The 17,891-nt window shown below is 40.4% G+C and overlaps 1 protein-coding gene across 1 annotated transcript in view; it reads left to right on the top strand.

Annotated features, from left to right (window-relative positions):
- LOC103371728 (sodium channel protein type 2 subunit alpha-like) overlaps positions 1-15,895 on the top strand; it is a 28,675-nt gene extending 12,780 nt beyond the window's left edge. Inside the window, exons 11-28 of the mRNA XM_008301151.1 lie at positions 78-341; positions 1,513-1,884; positions 2,468-2,600; positions 2,716-2,954; positions 3,063-3,236; positions 4,175-4,531; positions 4,700-5,154; positions 6,410-6,428; positions 7,184-7,313; positions 7,410-7,564; positions 7,808-7,981; positions 8,085-8,207; positions 10,127-10,402; positions 10,498-10,554; positions 11,936-12,077; positions 12,170-12,270; positions 12,370-12,640; positions 12,736-15,895. Coding sequence (XP_008299373.1) covers positions 78-341; positions 1,513-1,884; positions 2,468-2,600; positions 2,716-2,954; positions 3,063-3,236; positions 4,175-4,531; positions 4,700-5,154; positions 6,410-6,428; positions 7,184-7,313; positions 7,410-7,564; positions 7,808-7,981; positions 8,085-8,207; positions 10,127-10,402; positions 10,498-10,554; positions 11,936-12,077; positions 12,170-12,270; positions 12,370-12,640; positions 12,736-13,913 — 4,620 coding nt within the window. The 3' untranslated portion in view covers positions 13,914-15,895. The remainder of the gene's footprint in view (positions 1-77; positions 342-1,512; positions 1,885-2,467; positions 2,601-2,715; positions 2,955-3,062; positions 3,237-4,174; positions 4,532-4,699; positions 5,155-6,409; positions 6,429-7,183; positions 7,314-7,409; positions 7,565-7,807; positions 7,982-8,084; positions 8,208-10,126; positions 10,403-10,497; positions 10,555-11,935; positions 12,078-12,169; positions 12,271-12,369; positions 12,641-12,735) is intronic.
- Positions 15,896-17,891: the final 1,996 nt, after the last annotated feature.

Genomic DNA, 17,891 nt, shown 5'->3' with positions numbered 1-17,891 from the left:
AGATGGATAAAAGCATCTCCTAAATGAATCGCAGTGCATCTGTTCACTACCATTGTCCTCTCTTTTTCCTCTTCCAGGCAGCAGCAACTGCAGCAGAGGGAGGAGAGGCCAGTGACAAAGGTGGCGGCACTGAGAGTTCCTCCGACGCATCCAAGCTGAGCTCCAAAAGTGCCAAAGAGAGACGCAACAGGCGACGGAAAAGAAAGGAGGAGGAGGGCAAAGGGACTGACTTGAAGCTTCCTAAATCTGAGTCACAGGACAGCATTAAGAGGGCTCGCTGCCGCTTCTCTGTCGACGCAAACCTGCTCAACTACGACATGAAATGCTCACCCGCACATCAGGTATGGTACCGTCTGTCAGTGTGATTAGCAAATGTAAGTGATGTTTTGCTCCCTATTCCTCTTGCTTTTATCTCCTTTCTCAATTATAAAGCCCTTTTAAAGCAGCCCCTTATTTCTTTGTCTGCATCTTCATTATAGTAATTGCGAACCAGTCAGGAATGATATAACTACATTTTTTCAACCTAAATTCAGTGTGTTCTTTTACAATTCAGACCAAATTACACTGTACTCAGTGTAGAAATGTCTTTTATATTACAACTTCTGCTCTTTTTTTAGTGCACATGTACAAATGGTGAGTCATTATTAAGTCTGTGAGACAGTAGCAATCCTAAAACTTCATTTCAGTGGCCAAAGAATGTAAAAAAACCATCTGAATATTAACGATTTTAAAACGGAGAAATCAAAGCTCCAGTCTGTCATGACGCTTCTTTAATGTGAATTGCAGATAGCACTTGTGAAGCTTTGTGTAGCCTTTTTTTTTCAAGCGGAAGACTCACTGGCTCAGAGTGAATGACAGGCATAAGAAGCAAATGGACTGATAATGTGATTACTAAGCTTTAACTTACATTACAGGTGTTTGAATGGCAGATGGCAATTGTTGAACTTTAGAGCCTCCAGTACAGTATATGGTTCACTATTCAGTGCATATGTGCTTAACTCTCCTCAGCATTCATGAGCTGCTAACAAATTTGTCATCGCTTTCATGTCCTGCCATTGTTTTTTTTCACTGTGTATTGTCATCGGTGTCATCATCATCATCATCATCATCATCATCATCATCATCATCATCATCATCATCATCATCTCCTTTCTCTTGTCTTCATCAACTTCTTATGTTCTTGTCGTTGTCAGCCGCCATCAAGATGCATTTTTAATTGTGCGATTTCCTTCTCACAATGCTTATCGTCTTCCTGACCATCATCACCACCACCACCATCTTCTTCATCATCCCGATCATTATCGTGATCATCATCATCGTTACCATTCTCATTCATCACCAGTGTGTAGCTTCATTTTTTTTTCACTCTAGTCTCGACGTCATGCTTACATCTTTTTTTTTTGTCTTTTTTATGTTTTGTCTGCACATGTGAGGATCATTGTCATCGCCATTCTTTCCACTTTACGATCAGCATGAATCATGTATCCATTGGAGAATATCTTTCTCTCCTAGTCCTTTCTGAGTTTTCGTGGACCCCTGTTCTCACCCAGACGGAACAGCAAGACCAGCCTTTTCAGTTTCCGAAGCCAAGCGCAGGACATGGGTTCGGAAAATGAGTTCGCCGACGACGAGAACAGCATTTTTGAGGACAACCTGAGTCGGAGGGGCTCTTTGTTTTTCCCCCAGAGGTGCGACCGACGCAGCAGCAGCATGAGCCAGTGCATCTTCTTGCCACATCTTCGACGTCAGCCCAATGGGATCAGGCACAGCTCTGTAGACTGCAATGGGGTTGTGTCTCTGGTGGGTGAGAACTCACTGCCATCATCACCGGTGGGGCTCCTTCTGCCTAAAGTGACTGTAGATATGGCCTCTACTGGAGACAATGTAAGAAAGGGTTGTCTACGTCAGATGGCCCTATTTCATCTGCATATTTCTCTAATGTAGCCTTGGCTCTGTTTCTGCTTCTTTCCTTTTTATTTATTCATTTATTTATTTATTTGCCTTTTTTTATGTCTTGCACAAATTGCTGATCGTTTTTTAAAGTATTGTAACAGACAGCCGTTCAGTTGGCTAAAGATATTTATCAAATTCATACTTCACAAACTCAGGCGCCTTTTGACTCACTGTTGATAATTGTCAGGAATGTCAAACATTATGGTCTTATCATTACATCTTTTTGTTATCAGTTGTCATTTGCAAGCATAATTGCAGCTCCAGACCAAAAACCCTGTAATGGGCCACAAAGCGCTTTACTGTAGGAGTTCTTATTGGAGACAGTCTGGTATAGAAATTTGCAGCCTTCTACAGCACAGCATCCTCTGCTTGTTATTTTAATTTACTTTTCGTGAAATGTAATATCAACACAAAACTCTCGATACCTTTATTTGTAGCTCCTGTTTCTGCATGGTGACATAAAACCTATTTTCTGTCATGCAGCTGCATCTTTAACAATGATTGTCATCTCCAGGCTGACACTACTGACACAGAGTACCGACCTGCCACTGGGGGGACATACCAGGAGTTTTTGGACCCATTCGAGGGCCCAGAGGCCAGGCAGAGAGCTCATAGTATAGCCAGTGTTATTACCAGCACAATGGAGGGTAAGTGTTCGATAGCATGGCATAAATATCCAATCTTGATTATATTTTTAATATTGGGAAAAAAATAACCAAAAAACAGTACTTTTAAATACATATTTTGTTTGTTTGTGGTCAGAGCTTGAAGAGTCGAGACAAAAGTGTCCTCCTTGCTGGTACGATTTTGCTCAAACCTTCCTCATCTGGGAATGCTGTCCAACATGGATGAAAATCAAGAAAGTGGTTAAGCTGATTGTGATGGACCCATTCACAGACCTAAGCATCACCATCTGTATTGTGCTCAACACTTTGTTTATGGCTATGGAGCACTATCCAATGTCCACTGGATTCAACAATATGTTGACTGTGGGCAATGCGGTACGTTGACTGTACAGTTCTTAAAATGTTTCCGCAGAATATTTAGCATTTTTATCAATGGAAAGTGTTATTTATGTATTTATTGTGTGTGTGTGTGTGTGTGTGAAGGTATTCACTGCCATCTTCACGGCTGAAATGGTCCTCAAGATCATTGCTTTGGACCCATACTATTACTTTCAGGAGGGATGGAATATTTTCGATGGAATCATTGTCAGTCTAAGCTTGATGGAGCTTTCTTTGGCAGATGTGGTTGGCATGTCTGTTCTGAGATCATTCAGATTGGTAAGTTCTAGGATACATAAAGAGTGGCAAGAAAACGCTAGTAAACCATATGGCATTATCGGCATTTACGTAGAAATGAAGAGTTTAAAAAAACAGATAACTCCATGTTCACGTTTCCATCGTCTACCTGAGATAATATCAATCAAACTAAAGTTGTCTCTACTTTTGTCATTTCTACTGAGTCAAATCCACTCAGCTTCAGTTTGATTGATATTATCTCAAGCAAACAACAACAAAAAAAAGTTTTCTGAAAATCCACAGAAATTGAGTTATCTGTTTTTGCAAATGGACTCTTCAAATATCGTTATGAACCGACAGAATCTACTTGAAGTAATAGCACACAATACATCGTCTTGCTTTGTCCGTACGAAATATGTGAGATTTAGGTTGGAAACAGTATGTGAACCCTGAAAATAAAGACAACAAAAGTTAACTGCTGCCAAGGGTTAGTAAGCCTGGAGTCCAGTCAATAAAAGAAGACTGAAGGTGTGAGTTGGAGCTACTTTCACTTTGCTGTTTACAGGAAACATCTGGTTGTGTGAAAAATGCCGAGAAGAGTTATAAGGTCCTCTAAAAGTATTTATATATTGACAGTCCGAGAAATTTTCTGAAGATGAACACAATTTGGTACTGTGGCTACGATTTAGGTCCCAAGTTTGTCAAGGCATCCTACCAGATAATGTCAGGGCAGAGTAAGACGACAATAATCTGAAACATCAACGTAGCAACCAGTTGTGTTGTCTCAGCTTTTTATTTTGTTCTTCAGCAATGACACAGAAGATTTTAATTTGTTTGTTTGTGTTATTATTTGAAGCACAATGTTGTTAAATGTAGTTCACATGCTTTTTCTTGCCACTCAGTGTCATACCCAGTACGATGTGGTGCATTTTGAGTGCAGGAACATGTGAAGTGACTCATTTTCCTTTTCTTTTTCACAGTTGAGAGTATTCAAGTTGGCTAAATCTTGGCCCACTCTTAACACACTCATCAAAATCATTGGTAACTCAGTGGGGGCTTTGGGCAACCTGACCCTGGTGCTCGCCATCATTGTCTTCATCTTTGCTGTGGTGGGCATGCAGCTGTTTGGAAAAAGCTACAAGGACTGTGTGTGTAAAATCTCTGACGACTGCACTCTGCCTCGTTGGCACATGAATGACTTCTTCCATTCATTCCTCATTGTGTTCCGAGTGCTTTGTGGAGAGTGGATAGAGACCATGTGGGACTGTATGGAGGTGGCTGGGCCTACCATGTGCATCACTGTCTACATGATGGTCATGGTTATTGGAAACCTTGTGGTACATTACATCTTTTACGGTCAATTCATGAGTCCAACCCATTCAGCTCTTTTAAATTTAGCTGGCCAATATCAGAAATAACTAATCATGATATAGTTTTGCAGTTACACATGTTTGTCGTCACAGCTCAAAGATGAGTCTAACATTGATCTTTCCATCATCTGGTAGGTGCTGAACTTGTTCTTGGCCCTGCTGCTGAGTTCCTTCAGCGCCGACAACCTGGCAGCGACGGAAGATGACAGCGAGATGAACAATTTGCAGATTGCCATCGGGCGGATTCACAGAGGCATTGCTTTTGTCAAGTCGCTGCTTCAAAGCAGCTGCAGCAGTGGATGTCTCAGGAATAAGAAGAAAAGGAACAGTGAGGACAAAGCTCTGAATGAGCTCCACAAACCATTAGGGCCGAATGGTGTCCCCAACCATTTGATCAAAGACTTCCCTAAGAATGGCAACGGAGATGTGACCGGAGTGGACAAAAATGGAGACAAGTACATAGTCTGCAGCAAGAGTGATGATTCTATAATGTCTTTCATCAACAATCCCAGTCTGACTGTCACTGTTCCTATCGCTGTTGGAGAGTCAGACTTTGAAAACCTCAACACGGAAGACTTCAGCAGTGCCTCGTCCGACGCAGCAGCCTGCCACATGGTAAGGATGCTTTTGTCAGTTGAACTAATTGGTCTGTCAGGATGGCTTTACTGTTAGAGATGACAGTGCTTTAGAGCCAGTGTTGGGATCACAAAGGATTTTGATTTGAGTGAACATTGCTGTTGAGAGTAGTATTGTGTTCCCTTACGGCAGGTGAAGCCCCTGCTTTACAGTCTACAGCCACAGCAGTGAGATGTGAGCACGCCTCATGATGTTTCCCCTAAATGTCCCATCAACCATGACTCTTTAACAAGGAGAGGCCGTACAGACAGGAAAATATCAGTGTGCAGATTACATTATGTGGCAGTTAAGCCTGAGTGCCGGGGAGCTGAATCCTCCTCCTAATAAGGACTGTGCTTTATATTATGGAAAAGCTCGTACTGTGAAAAAAAAACAGAAGCACGCTGACTGTGTATAATATGATTGTTGTAATGTTAGTGATGTGATCTGCTGATGCACTTGCTGTTTTGATTGTTAGGGAAATTCATTTACATTGTGAATTTCTTTTTCAGCTTCTCAGCTTGAAATCATTTTGCCGAGCGGAAGTGTTTCACGGGAAGATTAGCAGACGCTGTTGCCTGCTCGCTGCTGCTTTGTTGCAGATGCTGTCAGAGTTTTAGCAAACTTGTAAAAACACATTAAAACACATTACACTTATCACGGAGTGCCTCATTTACAATAACGATCCAATAACCTTTTAGCAGATCACTTATCATTCTTTTGTGGCTTTGCTTCATTCACTTGGAAAGTTTTTCTAATAATTGCCCCTCCTCATATGTTTTATTGGTTTAACTAAATACTAGAAACTCTTTTCAAAGCAATGTAGTCCAGTGCACCACCACCACATAGGACCTTTACATTAAACATATAGTAGAATTATCACTTTCCTCACAATGTCAGCAAAAACTGTCGTGTTTAAGCTTCGAATGTGCTGGTATTGCTAACAGAGGTGAGTGTGTGCTTGAGGATGATGACAACACAAGGATAATTTGTAGTGATTTCCTTGTTTAAACAAATTTTGTACATACAAACGCTTCTGCTAACAATGACGTAGATAATTCAAAAAGAAAAAGGCCACAGCTGACTCTTGGTTTTTCCCAAATGTACCACAAAGCGCTTTTCTCCCAGAAAAAGAATGGCAGGATCGAAGCTCAATCTATGATAACACTGACCTTAGTGCATGCAGCGCATCGCAGTAACATGCTTACATCATTCTCTGCACTGCATTAGCTTTTCCCAGGGCAGCCAAGTGCTCCTGCATTCTCCAGGAAGACATTCAAGCTGTTCTCATGCTATTAGGAGACACACCCTGCAGAAAGCCATACAACAATAGGCTGAAGGAGAGACCATATGGCTGCTGTGAAACACTGACAGGCTTCAAATCCCACATTGTTTTTAGATATTTTTTGCTTTTTATGTTTTAGAGCACTGGTGGCTGAGACCTGTGCAAATTTTGTGTGTGTGTGTAATTGACTCAGCAAACATTTGATAGTTAAAACAAGTCGTGCTGATGGGCAGACAGATGTGGCATGCTCTTATCTTCCTACAATAAAAATGGAGTTGATAAGGAGGCAAGACAACAGGAGCCTCTGTAAGGCTTATTGTCCTCTCAGTTCAGCTGCTAAAAGGGGGTCCTCTGGGTGAGAACATGCAGATGGGTTTTCATGTGGATATTTAAACATATTGATTCTGGGTTTTTTTTCTGAAAATATAGATTTATGTGTACGCTTTTTATTTTAGCCGTCATACATTTGATTTGCGTGCCAGTGATTCTTGCGAAGTCTTCCCCAACAGCTTTGAACAACCCCAACCCTAAACAACTACAACTAAAACATGTCATTTGTCTATGACTTGTACAAGTCACTTGGTATTTTTTTTGCTATGAAAATAGGTTGAAAAGGAGTGCGTGAAGTGTGGGGACGCACACCTGTCAGTCTCTTAGATTAGCCACAACTGTTATATTTGCTCAGATAACATTAGATATCTTCAACCTCTGTTTGACAGATTGTAGAAGACGATGGGCAGTTCAGCTCCTCTGAGGGCAGCACAGTGGACGGTCTACCAGCTGGAGAGGGAGAATCTTGCGACTTTGAATTAGAAGAAGCTATGGAACCTGACGCCTGCTTTCCTGCTGGTGAATACTAACGGTGACCTACTACAGCCTTGGTTTTAATCAGATCCAGACATGTTGCATGATTAAAACACCACCTCCTATTTTGTCTCTTGTCAGCATGTGTGCAAAGGTTCAAGTGTTGTCAAGTAAACGTGGACGTGGGCTGGTGGAAGGTGTGGTGGACGCTGAGGAAAACCTGTTTTCGGATAGTGGAGCACAACTGGTTTGAGACCTTCATCATCTTCATGATCCTGCTGAGCAGTGGAGCGCTTGTAAGCCACTGCAGAAAGGCGTATAAAGTTGTTTTTGAACACCGAATTTGTCATGTATTTACACATCATATCTGGCATCTGTGCTGCTGTCTTAACTGCTGTGTTTAAAGACATTTCATTTAATGTCATTGAATTGGTCCAGTCCCGTCTTCAATAGTCACTGTTTAGGACAATCCAAAGGTATTCTTGTGCTTGTTTGGTGTTACTGACATTCTCTCTCCATCTCTCTGTCTTCTCATTCAGGCACTGGAAGATGTCTATATTGAGAGGAGGAAGACCATTAAAACAATATTGGAGTTTGCGGACAAAATTTTCACCTACATTTTCATTCTGGAGATGTTACTGAAATGGGTGGCCTATGGATTTGCCAAGTATTTCACTAATGCCTGGTGCTGGTTGGACTTCCTCATTGTTGATGTAGGTTGAAACACCTTTGTGTAATGCTTGTTGTTCATGCTGTAGCATCTGAGAATGCTCCCTTTAAAGGTGGTGATGTGTCTTTTCTGCTCATGTGATCCAGGTCTCCCTGGTCAGCCTGGTAGCCAACGCTGTAGGAATTAATGAACTCGGTGCCATCAAGTCTCTGAGAACCCTGCGAGCTCTGAGGCCCCTGAGAGCCCTGTCACGGTTCGACGGCATGAGGGTAAGAGTCACTGGATTCCCCCAAACGTCATGGTGCGCTGCCTACCACCAGCTCACTGCACTGGTACAAAGCGCAGGCGCTCTGCAGTCTGGTGACAAACAGCAAAACACTGTGTCTCGGCAAGATCCCAAAAAATTTGTTCCATGTAAATGACGCCTTCCTCACCTTCCCTATCCCGCTTTCTCCACATATTACTGGTCCTCCTGTTGAGCTTAAATATTTGAATAAAAGGTTAACTACATCATTTTCTTTTGAATTATACTCCAGTGGCGCAGGATGTTGGTGAAATGAACAGTTTGACATTTTTGCATATTTCTTCCTTAAATGAGATACTCTCCTCCGTCCACCAAGTATGTAGCTAAAACCAGTATTTAGCTTAGCATATAGACTTGTGACAGAAAAAAAACATCTATTGTTTTGTAGACTACCATTCTGGAGCCTCAGGTTTGGTATTTGGACATCGCTGTCCTCATCTTTTGAAACTAGGAATAATAAACGAGCAGTCGAATTAACTGGAGAACTTAAAAACACTAGCACGGTACTGCCAATCACAAGGTAGCCCCGCCCTCAAATATACCCCACTTCATTGTTTATTTTACTCTAAACTGAACTACAATTTGCAAGTTAAACATCATGCCGTATTTAAAAGGTCTTGAAACTAGCGATTGGCAGCATGGACTTATGATGAAAATGCCTACTAAATTAACAGATCAGGAAAGAAGCAAGTCAGTTTTTTTCATCAACTTCTGCACAATCAGAATTCTTTTTGCAATCAAGGAAGTCACCCCCTGCTGGCAGTTATAAAGAATGCACAGGTAACACACTTCACTTTTCAAACCCAAAAGTCTCCAGATATGAAAATGTGTAGCATTTAAAAATGTGCACACTCTACAATGCCATGTTCTGCATTTTAAAGACGTGAACATTATAGATGTCACTAATGATGTAAAGATATGATGACTGGAACGTGTTGGAAAGCCCTTATTTTACTCACTATTGAGTTAACTTTGGTCAACCGTAATCATTTTCTGGTAACTTATTTGTTTTTTCACATTAGCTTTTGTGCAAATTAAACAAGACACAATATGTTTATTAGTAAATTAGGTGATGCTGGAAGGTTAAGAAGACAGAAAGCAAATGAGCGTACTTCCCCAGATGTCAAACTATTGTTTTGAGTGACATCATGCCCCTTGTAGCAAAAATGAAGTGATGTTTATGTCATGTCATACTTTACAACATTTAGCAGGGCTATGCTCTTAGTTGGGGTTGGTAACTTATGTAACGCAAGGGGCAGGGTTGTAGTCTGCTGAAATCAATGTAGCATGTATTGATCAGCTGCTTTCATATTGTGGTGGTCTAGATTCACAGCACTGTTATGATGATCGTCTTTCCTCACGTGGTAGCCGGTGAATTTCCTCATTTGCATGCACAGCTGCTCATGTGCGTCAGTAGTGCTACATTGGTTTCCATTATCATTTCACTGTTTTTTTTTAAATATTGTGTGCTGCGTTATTTAACATGATTTCTGTATGTTTTATTTATGTTTTTGTTTACAGTAAGCACATTTTGTGGCATCCTCCTTCCTCTACAAAGGTGTTCTGTTTCAATGTTTACCTTAAAATTTAGTCAACCCACTAAAACCACTTTTAGAAACATAGTATACTTTAATTGATCAGTCTCCTGCCTTTTCTCCTGATTCTTTTCCAACCTTTACCATGCCGTTATCATTGTATTTGAGCTTTGGTGTGCGTCATAGCTGTGATGAGGTCATGCTGATGCTGTATGTTGGCACTGAAACGTTCACTCTTGTGTTTTCCTGTTCTTACCGTTACCACAGTGTACAGTGTTGTGCATCGGTTCTAAATTCTGTGATCTCTGCCTGCCATACAGATGTGTCATGTTTGTGTGTTGCTGTGCAGGTGGTTGTCAATGCCCTACTGGGAGCAATTCCTTCCATCTTCAATGTGCTGCTGGTGTGTCTCATCTTCTGGCTCATCTTCAGTATCATGGGCGTCAACTTGTTCGCAGGGAAGTACTACAGTTGTGTCAACAGAACCAACGATAAACCTTTACCTCGAACAGAAGTGAGAAACATCTCAGACTGTACAAATTTGCCCAATACCACTGTTCGCTGGAAAAATGTCAAAGTCAACTTTGACAATGTTGGTATGGGTTACCTTGCCCTGTTGCAAGTGGTAAGTAACAAAAAAAATTGATTATGCGATAATTGCGCAGTGTGTGCATTTTTAAGCATGCAGACTTGTTCTTTGCTGTTTTCATTTCTATATAGGCTACATTCAAGGGTTGGATGGACATCATGTATGCTGCTGTGGACTCTCCAAACAAGGTAATCAAATTTTCATTGTTTAGCTCATCCTATATCTTTTTACGATCTCTCTTAAAAAATCACACCTCTAAATATCTCAGTACTATATTGAAAATCTAATCACAGTCGAGTGTCATGAGGAGTAGAAACAGAACTTTTCTGTTCTGAAAGTTCCTCTGCGGTCTCTAATTGAACCCATAAAAAGTCATGTTTAATCATTTCCATGGAAATAATCCCTCCCTGTTTTCATATGGCTTTAGATGTAACTCTACACTGCTGCTTCTTGTAACGTGGTGCAGCTCGAGCACACCAGCTCACCTGCTCTGCTCAAACACTGTTAAACTTGTCGCCACAGAATAGCGAGTTTGTATTATTGGAGTAATTCAGCCATACTTGTTGAACTGGAAACAGGTTCTGAAGAAGAAGAAGAAGAAGAAGAAGAAGAAAAAGAAGAAGAAGAAGAGAGAAAGCCCCACACTACAATTAGGCAGGATTGGGTTTTGTTTTTTAGGTTTGTTATGTATGAAACTCTCGAAGTCTGAATTCGTGTTTTTTGAGACTGTCATAGGTACACTACAGCTCCAATGTAGAAAGGCTCAGCTATGGCCTTGACTGCTTATTTTGCCTATGATCTGTCAAAGAGCATATAAAAAACCCAATGTAGGCATGTTTACATTATAAACACCTTTTTTCAAGACGGCAACGCAAAATGTGACAAACTAATTTTTACAAGGGATTAATGGCTCAAGAAGCTGTTAGATGAAGTGTTACAGGCAACAGAATGCAATGCAACTTTAACTCCATCCATCCATTATTTAGACGCCGCTTAATCCTCATTAGGGTCTCGGGGGGGGGGGCTGGAGTCTATCCCAGCCGACTCAGGGCGCAGGCAGGGGACAGGTTGCCACTCTATCAAAGGGTTACACTTCGAGACAGACACATTCACATTCACACCTACGGATAGTTTAGAATCACCAATTAACCTCAAACATGCAAACTACACAAAGAAAGATCCCAGACGTCATAATCGGGACTCGAACCGGGGACCTTCTAGCTGCGATGCAACAGTCCTACCCACCGATCCACCATGCAGCCAACTTTAACTCCTCAGCAAAATAATTAACCTGCTGTTGTGTGGAGAGTTGTTTTCGTGTATAGCATGAAATTCAATTTCATTTGTATACATTGTTATCTCTTTTATTAGAACCTAGGGAGTTTGTTTGGCTTCGCTTCCAACAAATCATACAAAGGTGCTCTGGTAGTGTTGGCTTACCCCAGAATTCTAGAGTCTGTAGAATTATATCACTCGCTGTTCATCTCAGCCAAATGAACCGAAACTGAAATCTTGAGGATTATACCTTTAATGTTAATGTAATGCCTCAATTTTCTGTCATTATTACAGCCAGGAGAACAACCAGAGTATGAGATCAACCTGAAGATGTACATCTATTTTGTCGTTTTTATCATATTTGGAGCCTTTTTCACTCTCAATCTCTTCATTGGTGTCATCATTGACAATTTCAATCAGCAAAAGAAAAAGATAAGTATCAACTCTGCTTTCTAAACAACTTTTGATATTTTGACTTAAAACATTTTTGCTGTGATTTAACACGCGTCGCATGCTCTCTTTACTTAGGAGGTCAAGACATCTTCATGACCGAAGAGCAGAAGAAATACTACAATGCCATGAAAAAGCTGGGATCCAAGAAACCTCAAAAACCAATTCCTAGACCATCAGTATGTAGCTTTATTCATGAATGCAGCTTTTACAAATCTGGTCTGTGTTTTATAGCATCTAAAATCTGTTGTTGTCTCTTCACCATCTGTCTGTTTCAGAACAAGATTCAAGGATTCATCTTTGACTTCACCACAAAACAAGCATTTGATATTGTGATTATGGTTCTAATATGGCTCAACATGGTAGCCATGATGGTGGAAACTGCTGACCAGTCACCAAAGAAGGCCAACATCCTCTACTATATTAATGTAGTTTTCATTGTCGCCTTCACTGGAGAGTGTTTGTTGAAGATGATCTCACTTCGCCAGTACTACTTCACAAGTGGCTGGAATATATTTGATTTCATCGTCGTGATCTTGTCGATTCTTGGTATGAGTTGCTTCTGTTTGCTCTCACATATATTCATTTTGTCAGTAAAACTGTGTTGTTTACATTTCGTATTCTGCTTGTTTTCCTCTCTCCAGGTATGTTTCTCTCAAAGCTGATAGAACAGTATTTTGTCTCACCCACCTTGTTCCGAGTTGTCCGATTGGCTCGCATTGGCCGCGTACTCCGCCTTATTAAAAGTGCTAAAGGAATCCGCACACTCTTGTTTGCCTTGATGATGTCACTTCCTGCCTTGTTCAACATCGGTCTCCTGCTGTTCTTGGTGATGTTTATCTACGCCATCTTTGGAATGTCGAACTTTGCGTACGTCAAGAGGGAAAGAGGCATCGATGACCTTTTCAATTTTGAGACATTTGGCAACAGCATGATCTGTTTGTTCCAGATCACCACCTCGGGAGGCTGGGACGGCCTGCTCTATCCCATTCTCAACAAACAAAAAGATGATTGTAACAGTACTGCGGAGCATCCTGGTAGTTCTGTTGTAGGAAACTGTGGAAATCCTCCTGTGGGAATTGCCTTCTTTGTGAGCTACATCATCATCTGTTTCCTTATTGTGGTGAATATGTACATTGCAGTCATCCTGGAAAACTTCAGCGTGGCCACTGAGGAGAGCGCGGACCCTTTAAGCGAAGATGATTTTGAAATGTTTTATGAGGTCTGGGAAAAGTTTGACCCTCGTGCAACGCAGTTCATGGAGTACTATAAGCTTTCAGAATTTGCAGATGCTCTCGACCCGCCGTTACGCATTGCCAAGCCTAATAAGATCGAACTGATCTCTATGGATCTACCCATGGTGAGTGGCGAGCGCATTCACTGCCTAGACATCCTGTTTGCATTCACAAAACGTGTGCTCGGCGAGGGTGGGGAGATGGACATTCTAAGGGGGCAGATGGAGGAGCGCTTCATGGCCTCAAATCCTTCCAAAGTGTCCTACGAACCCATCACTACCACCCTCCGCCGCAAACAGGAAGACACGTCAGCTGCTGTCATCCAGAGAGCATACAGACGTTACGTCAAGAACAATCCAGGAAAAGGTAGCAGGCCCTATGACACGTCCAATGGTAACGTTCAAAAGGAGGAAAAGGTCACTGAGAAAGAAGACCTTGCCACAGACAAACAAAAAAGTGAACTCGCTCCTTCGGCGGCCTCTCAACCTTCGTCTAATAGTGTGACAACAAATGGAAAAAATAAATACGAAAAAGATAAAAGTGAAAAGGAGGTCGTGAGCAAAGATGTCACAGAGCAAGACATGTAGGAGAATGCTGGAGATGCAACAAAGACGTTTTCATAATGGCAAAATGTTTACAACCTTTGAAAGTGACTAAGACATCCATTGGACGCCCTTCCTTAGTATGGATATCTACTATGCCAAACTGACTGTGCTTACTTGGCTCTAGAGGTTGGTGCCTAAAATGGAAAAAGTGGCTCATCAGGCTGTAGCAGAACCATTCTGGATGTTCAGGAGCAGGGATCTCTTTTGGCTGTGTTGTGTGGATGGGCAAAGTGTTCTGAAAGACACATTAGTTAATGCTTTAACTTCTATTGCAGCTAGTTCTGCTATCCAGTGTCTTGAATTATTTGTTATATCATTGACTGTTGAATTACTTAACCTAATTAACTTTCATGCAGAAAAAAAAGAATAATTACTTTAAGAATTCACAGTTTGGTTGATTGGATTTTGATACATTTTTTACTCCTCAAAGGGGTTGTTCCTTCAGGTATAGTCTGGACAATGAGTAAAACTGCTTTAAGGTTAGTCTCGCTGACTGATAGCGCTTAGAATGTTTGACAAATCCAAGAGACAGTGTCAGAGTTAATTAGCAATGTAGACCTGCATGAATGTCTCTCCAAGTTTATGCATGATAGAGTGTACTGATTTTACTATGCTCTCTCCCAGTCCATCATGTCTCATGATGCGAAGTATAGACGTGACATGGTTGCTTTTTATACATTGCAGAAACATCACTTTAGCCTACCGTTCGAACAAATCCAGCCGAGTGTGCTGATTATGTTTGATTATCAGTGTCAGAGCAGTAACCCTTGGCAGAAACACTTTGCACATTGTTGAAATCATCGAAATCATTCACGTACGTCACCTCTGCTTCCTGCGTTCTACCTGTGTACCATTTAAAATACTGACAATTATGTACAAATGTTATCATCAAACTGTGCTTAAAACTAAGTCCTCAATGGCTTTCGAAGCTGGAGATTCAAGGAAAAGCTCCACGCTGTTTGCACGCCGCAACTCACCCTGTGCTAACTGACCTCGCCTATCAACGAACCTCTTGCTGTAGGAGATAATCTGTCGTTTTGTCTGTTTGTAGGACAGCAACGTCCCTAAAAGTATCTCATCATGTCTACCTTTTCTTCATTTTGCCTGTTTTCTTCCTTAGTTGGTGTTTATTTTGTAATGATTATGTAATCATGGAATATATGAAAGAACTCATATTGATTACCTGTGATATAAAGCCAAATATATGCTCCATGTTCTGTTGTATTCAACCAACAGATATGATACATTCAGCGCGAGGTGGGATAAAAGAAATGTAAATGTCTATGAAAACTGCAATATGGATGGTATTTTTTCTCACTAAGACAAAGCCCTGTGTTATATTACTGGTGGTGACTTTCCTGTCTGAGCTGTTTTATTATGTAACCTGCATATTTTTTATTTGGAAATGTTAACTGGAAAATAGGTTGTTGATCTATTATGGGGTTTTGTTGCGTGTGTGTGTGTGTGTGTGTGTGTGTGCTTTGTAAACTGTTTTTTCTTTTCTTTTTTTCACAGTTTACCTCTCAATCTTTATCATGATAAATATCTAAGAAGGATGAAAGATGGCTCAGAAAATTCTGAATGATCTCAAGGATATGGCATCACACATCTCATGTGCCCTTAGCTATTTCCTTCAGCTGTTTACATTTTATATTGTTGTGTTACTTTTGTCAGTTCATTCACTCCCAACGACATCCACCCTAAGCCGTGTCACGACTACATCTGTTCTTCTATGTTATAAAGTATATTTCCACTGATGTAATTACATTTTGCATGTAAGTAAAACGTTCACTACTTACGCTATACTTTATGCATACTGAAAGAATGTTTTGATTACACAGACTTTAACATCTCCCATCATTTATATGCATAATGCTTGTAGTGTATAAATAAACTGCATGCAACACACTGCTATAACCCATTTCACTGAAAAGCTAAAAGAATAAAGATTACATGTACGTCAAGTATGCCTATAACATTCATTTATTTTACTGTTAAGAAACATGTATGTAATGCCTGCGGAATTTATTTCCTTCTTCTCATTTGAGTTGATTGTGAGAGTGGAACTGGAGGGAAATAATAGAAAAACAATATTCTCCCATCGTGAGAAGAGCTGGAAGTTTGGCTCTTTAGGCTTCCTTTACTTTGCTTGCATTTTTTTGTCATTTGTTTTCTGTTTTCAGTCAGAATGCTCCAGTAATCATCCACACTCTGTCCTGGTATAACCATCACTTTATGTGTGTTACTGTGCCTCCTCTAATTGTCTGTTGCATTTGTTCATAACTCATTTGTTTTTTAAAAACTCATTCTGTTAATTTCTGTCTTTTTGTCATGTGCAGGTATTTGCATTGCAATGCAGATTCCTTATACGTCCTAATATTTAAAGGATTTTTCAAACACAAAATGAATATGATATGCATTATATACTGTTCAGAGATTTTAGAAGGAGGGTGAAACTGTATTTTCTTCCTCTTAATACTATTATTGTGTTGACTTAGTTTGCATTATTTTGGTTAATCTGCCGTAAGTCCTCAGTATTTGTATAAAGACGTGTAAGAAGGTCACTGAGCACAGTGGAGTCGGAGAGGAAAAGTCTTATATGACTCCAGTTCAGAGACCACCTGAGAGGCTGAAAGTCTGTTGTCGACAAGGAATTGAATAAGCAGCAAAAAATGTAATTTATTTTCAGCTAAGCTGGCAAATGATTTACTCCTACACTGAAGGAATAGTGATTGACATCAGGATAGGTTTACTGTCCTACGTTCATTTTATTAAGCTCATGATCATACTGTAGACATTTGATTTTACATACAGACGGGGGAACAATTAAAGGGAAAATTCTTCAGTGTTTCTTGCTTCTCCAAGTCTCTGGAAGTCTGCTGGAAGGATCAACATCATTCTTCCAAAAGATATTCTGATGATAGTGGTGGAGAGGGTTGTCTGACACGTTGGTTCAAAATCTCACATAGGCATTAAAAAGCGATTTTTTTTCCTCCTAATTTGTCACCCGTCTGTATTTTTTGTAAGCATGAGTCAGCTTGTTTAGTTTCTCTTAGTTTCGCTTATTTCCCAGCTTTGACTGTGCAGTGAGAAACACATTTTAGTTGACAGCTTACACACATAAAGCTCTACTTATTCAAATGTGCTTAAAAAATGAGCTCCTACTCCCTCATATGAACACGTCTTGTGGTACAATTTCCTCAAATCAATATTTGTCTCACAGAGAGAATTTTTTTTGAATTTGTTTGAAAAATCAGAGAGAACTCAAAGCTCGTCTATTCATTTCTTAATAACAGAATTAACAAACACCTTTCTTATGTTGACATTTACCAAAGCCACATTTTTTTTTAGAAGCCAGTGCCTTTGCTTTAATGCTACCTCATTTTTATTTGCTCACTAACATCCGGAACATCAAGCGGGCATTTTCAGAGATTCATGTTCATTGATGAATGAAGTTGATGAGTGACTTTCATTAGTCTGTGGGTATTTAATTCTGAAAAATGGATCTAAAGTGCAAACCACAGAGATGACTCAGAGGCATTAAGCGCCAGATTTTACAGTAATAAGCTATACAACTGTTGCAATGCTGATAGCAACCAAACCACAATCAGCATTAGTTTCATTCCAGAAACTGTAGAATGTTAAAGTTGTTGGTGTCCATTTCCAAAATGTAGTAAGCACTCAAACTGTAAATGGCTCAGCTTATATTATCTTGAGATATTGGAAGCACTTATGGATGTACGGCTTTCAGCAAGTCATTTTGAGTGGCATGACAGTGTAGCGTGTAAATATTTCTTCAAAAATATTTATTCACTTCTGGCCGGGGACTGACAATGTGTACAAGTTTATTACGTTTTCATTTCCGTATGCAGCGTGTTTCAGCAAACATCCGTGCAAAAAGCTAGAATCTGGTTTCTGAGTGCGCTTTGTGGCTTCTGGAAACTATAGCATCTTAAGTGG

Source organism: Stegastes partitus, unplaced genomic scaffold (genome assembly GCF_000690725.1).
Source record: "Stegastes partitus isolate 25-593 unplaced genomic scaffold, Stegastes_partitus-1.0.2 Scaffold1636, whole genome shotgun sequence".
NCBI lineage: Eukaryota > Metazoa > Chordata > Actinopteri > Pomacentridae > Stegastes > Stegastes partitus.
Note: the sequence above shows the minus strand (reverse complement) of the source record. Positions and strands in the feature narration are given on the sequence as shown.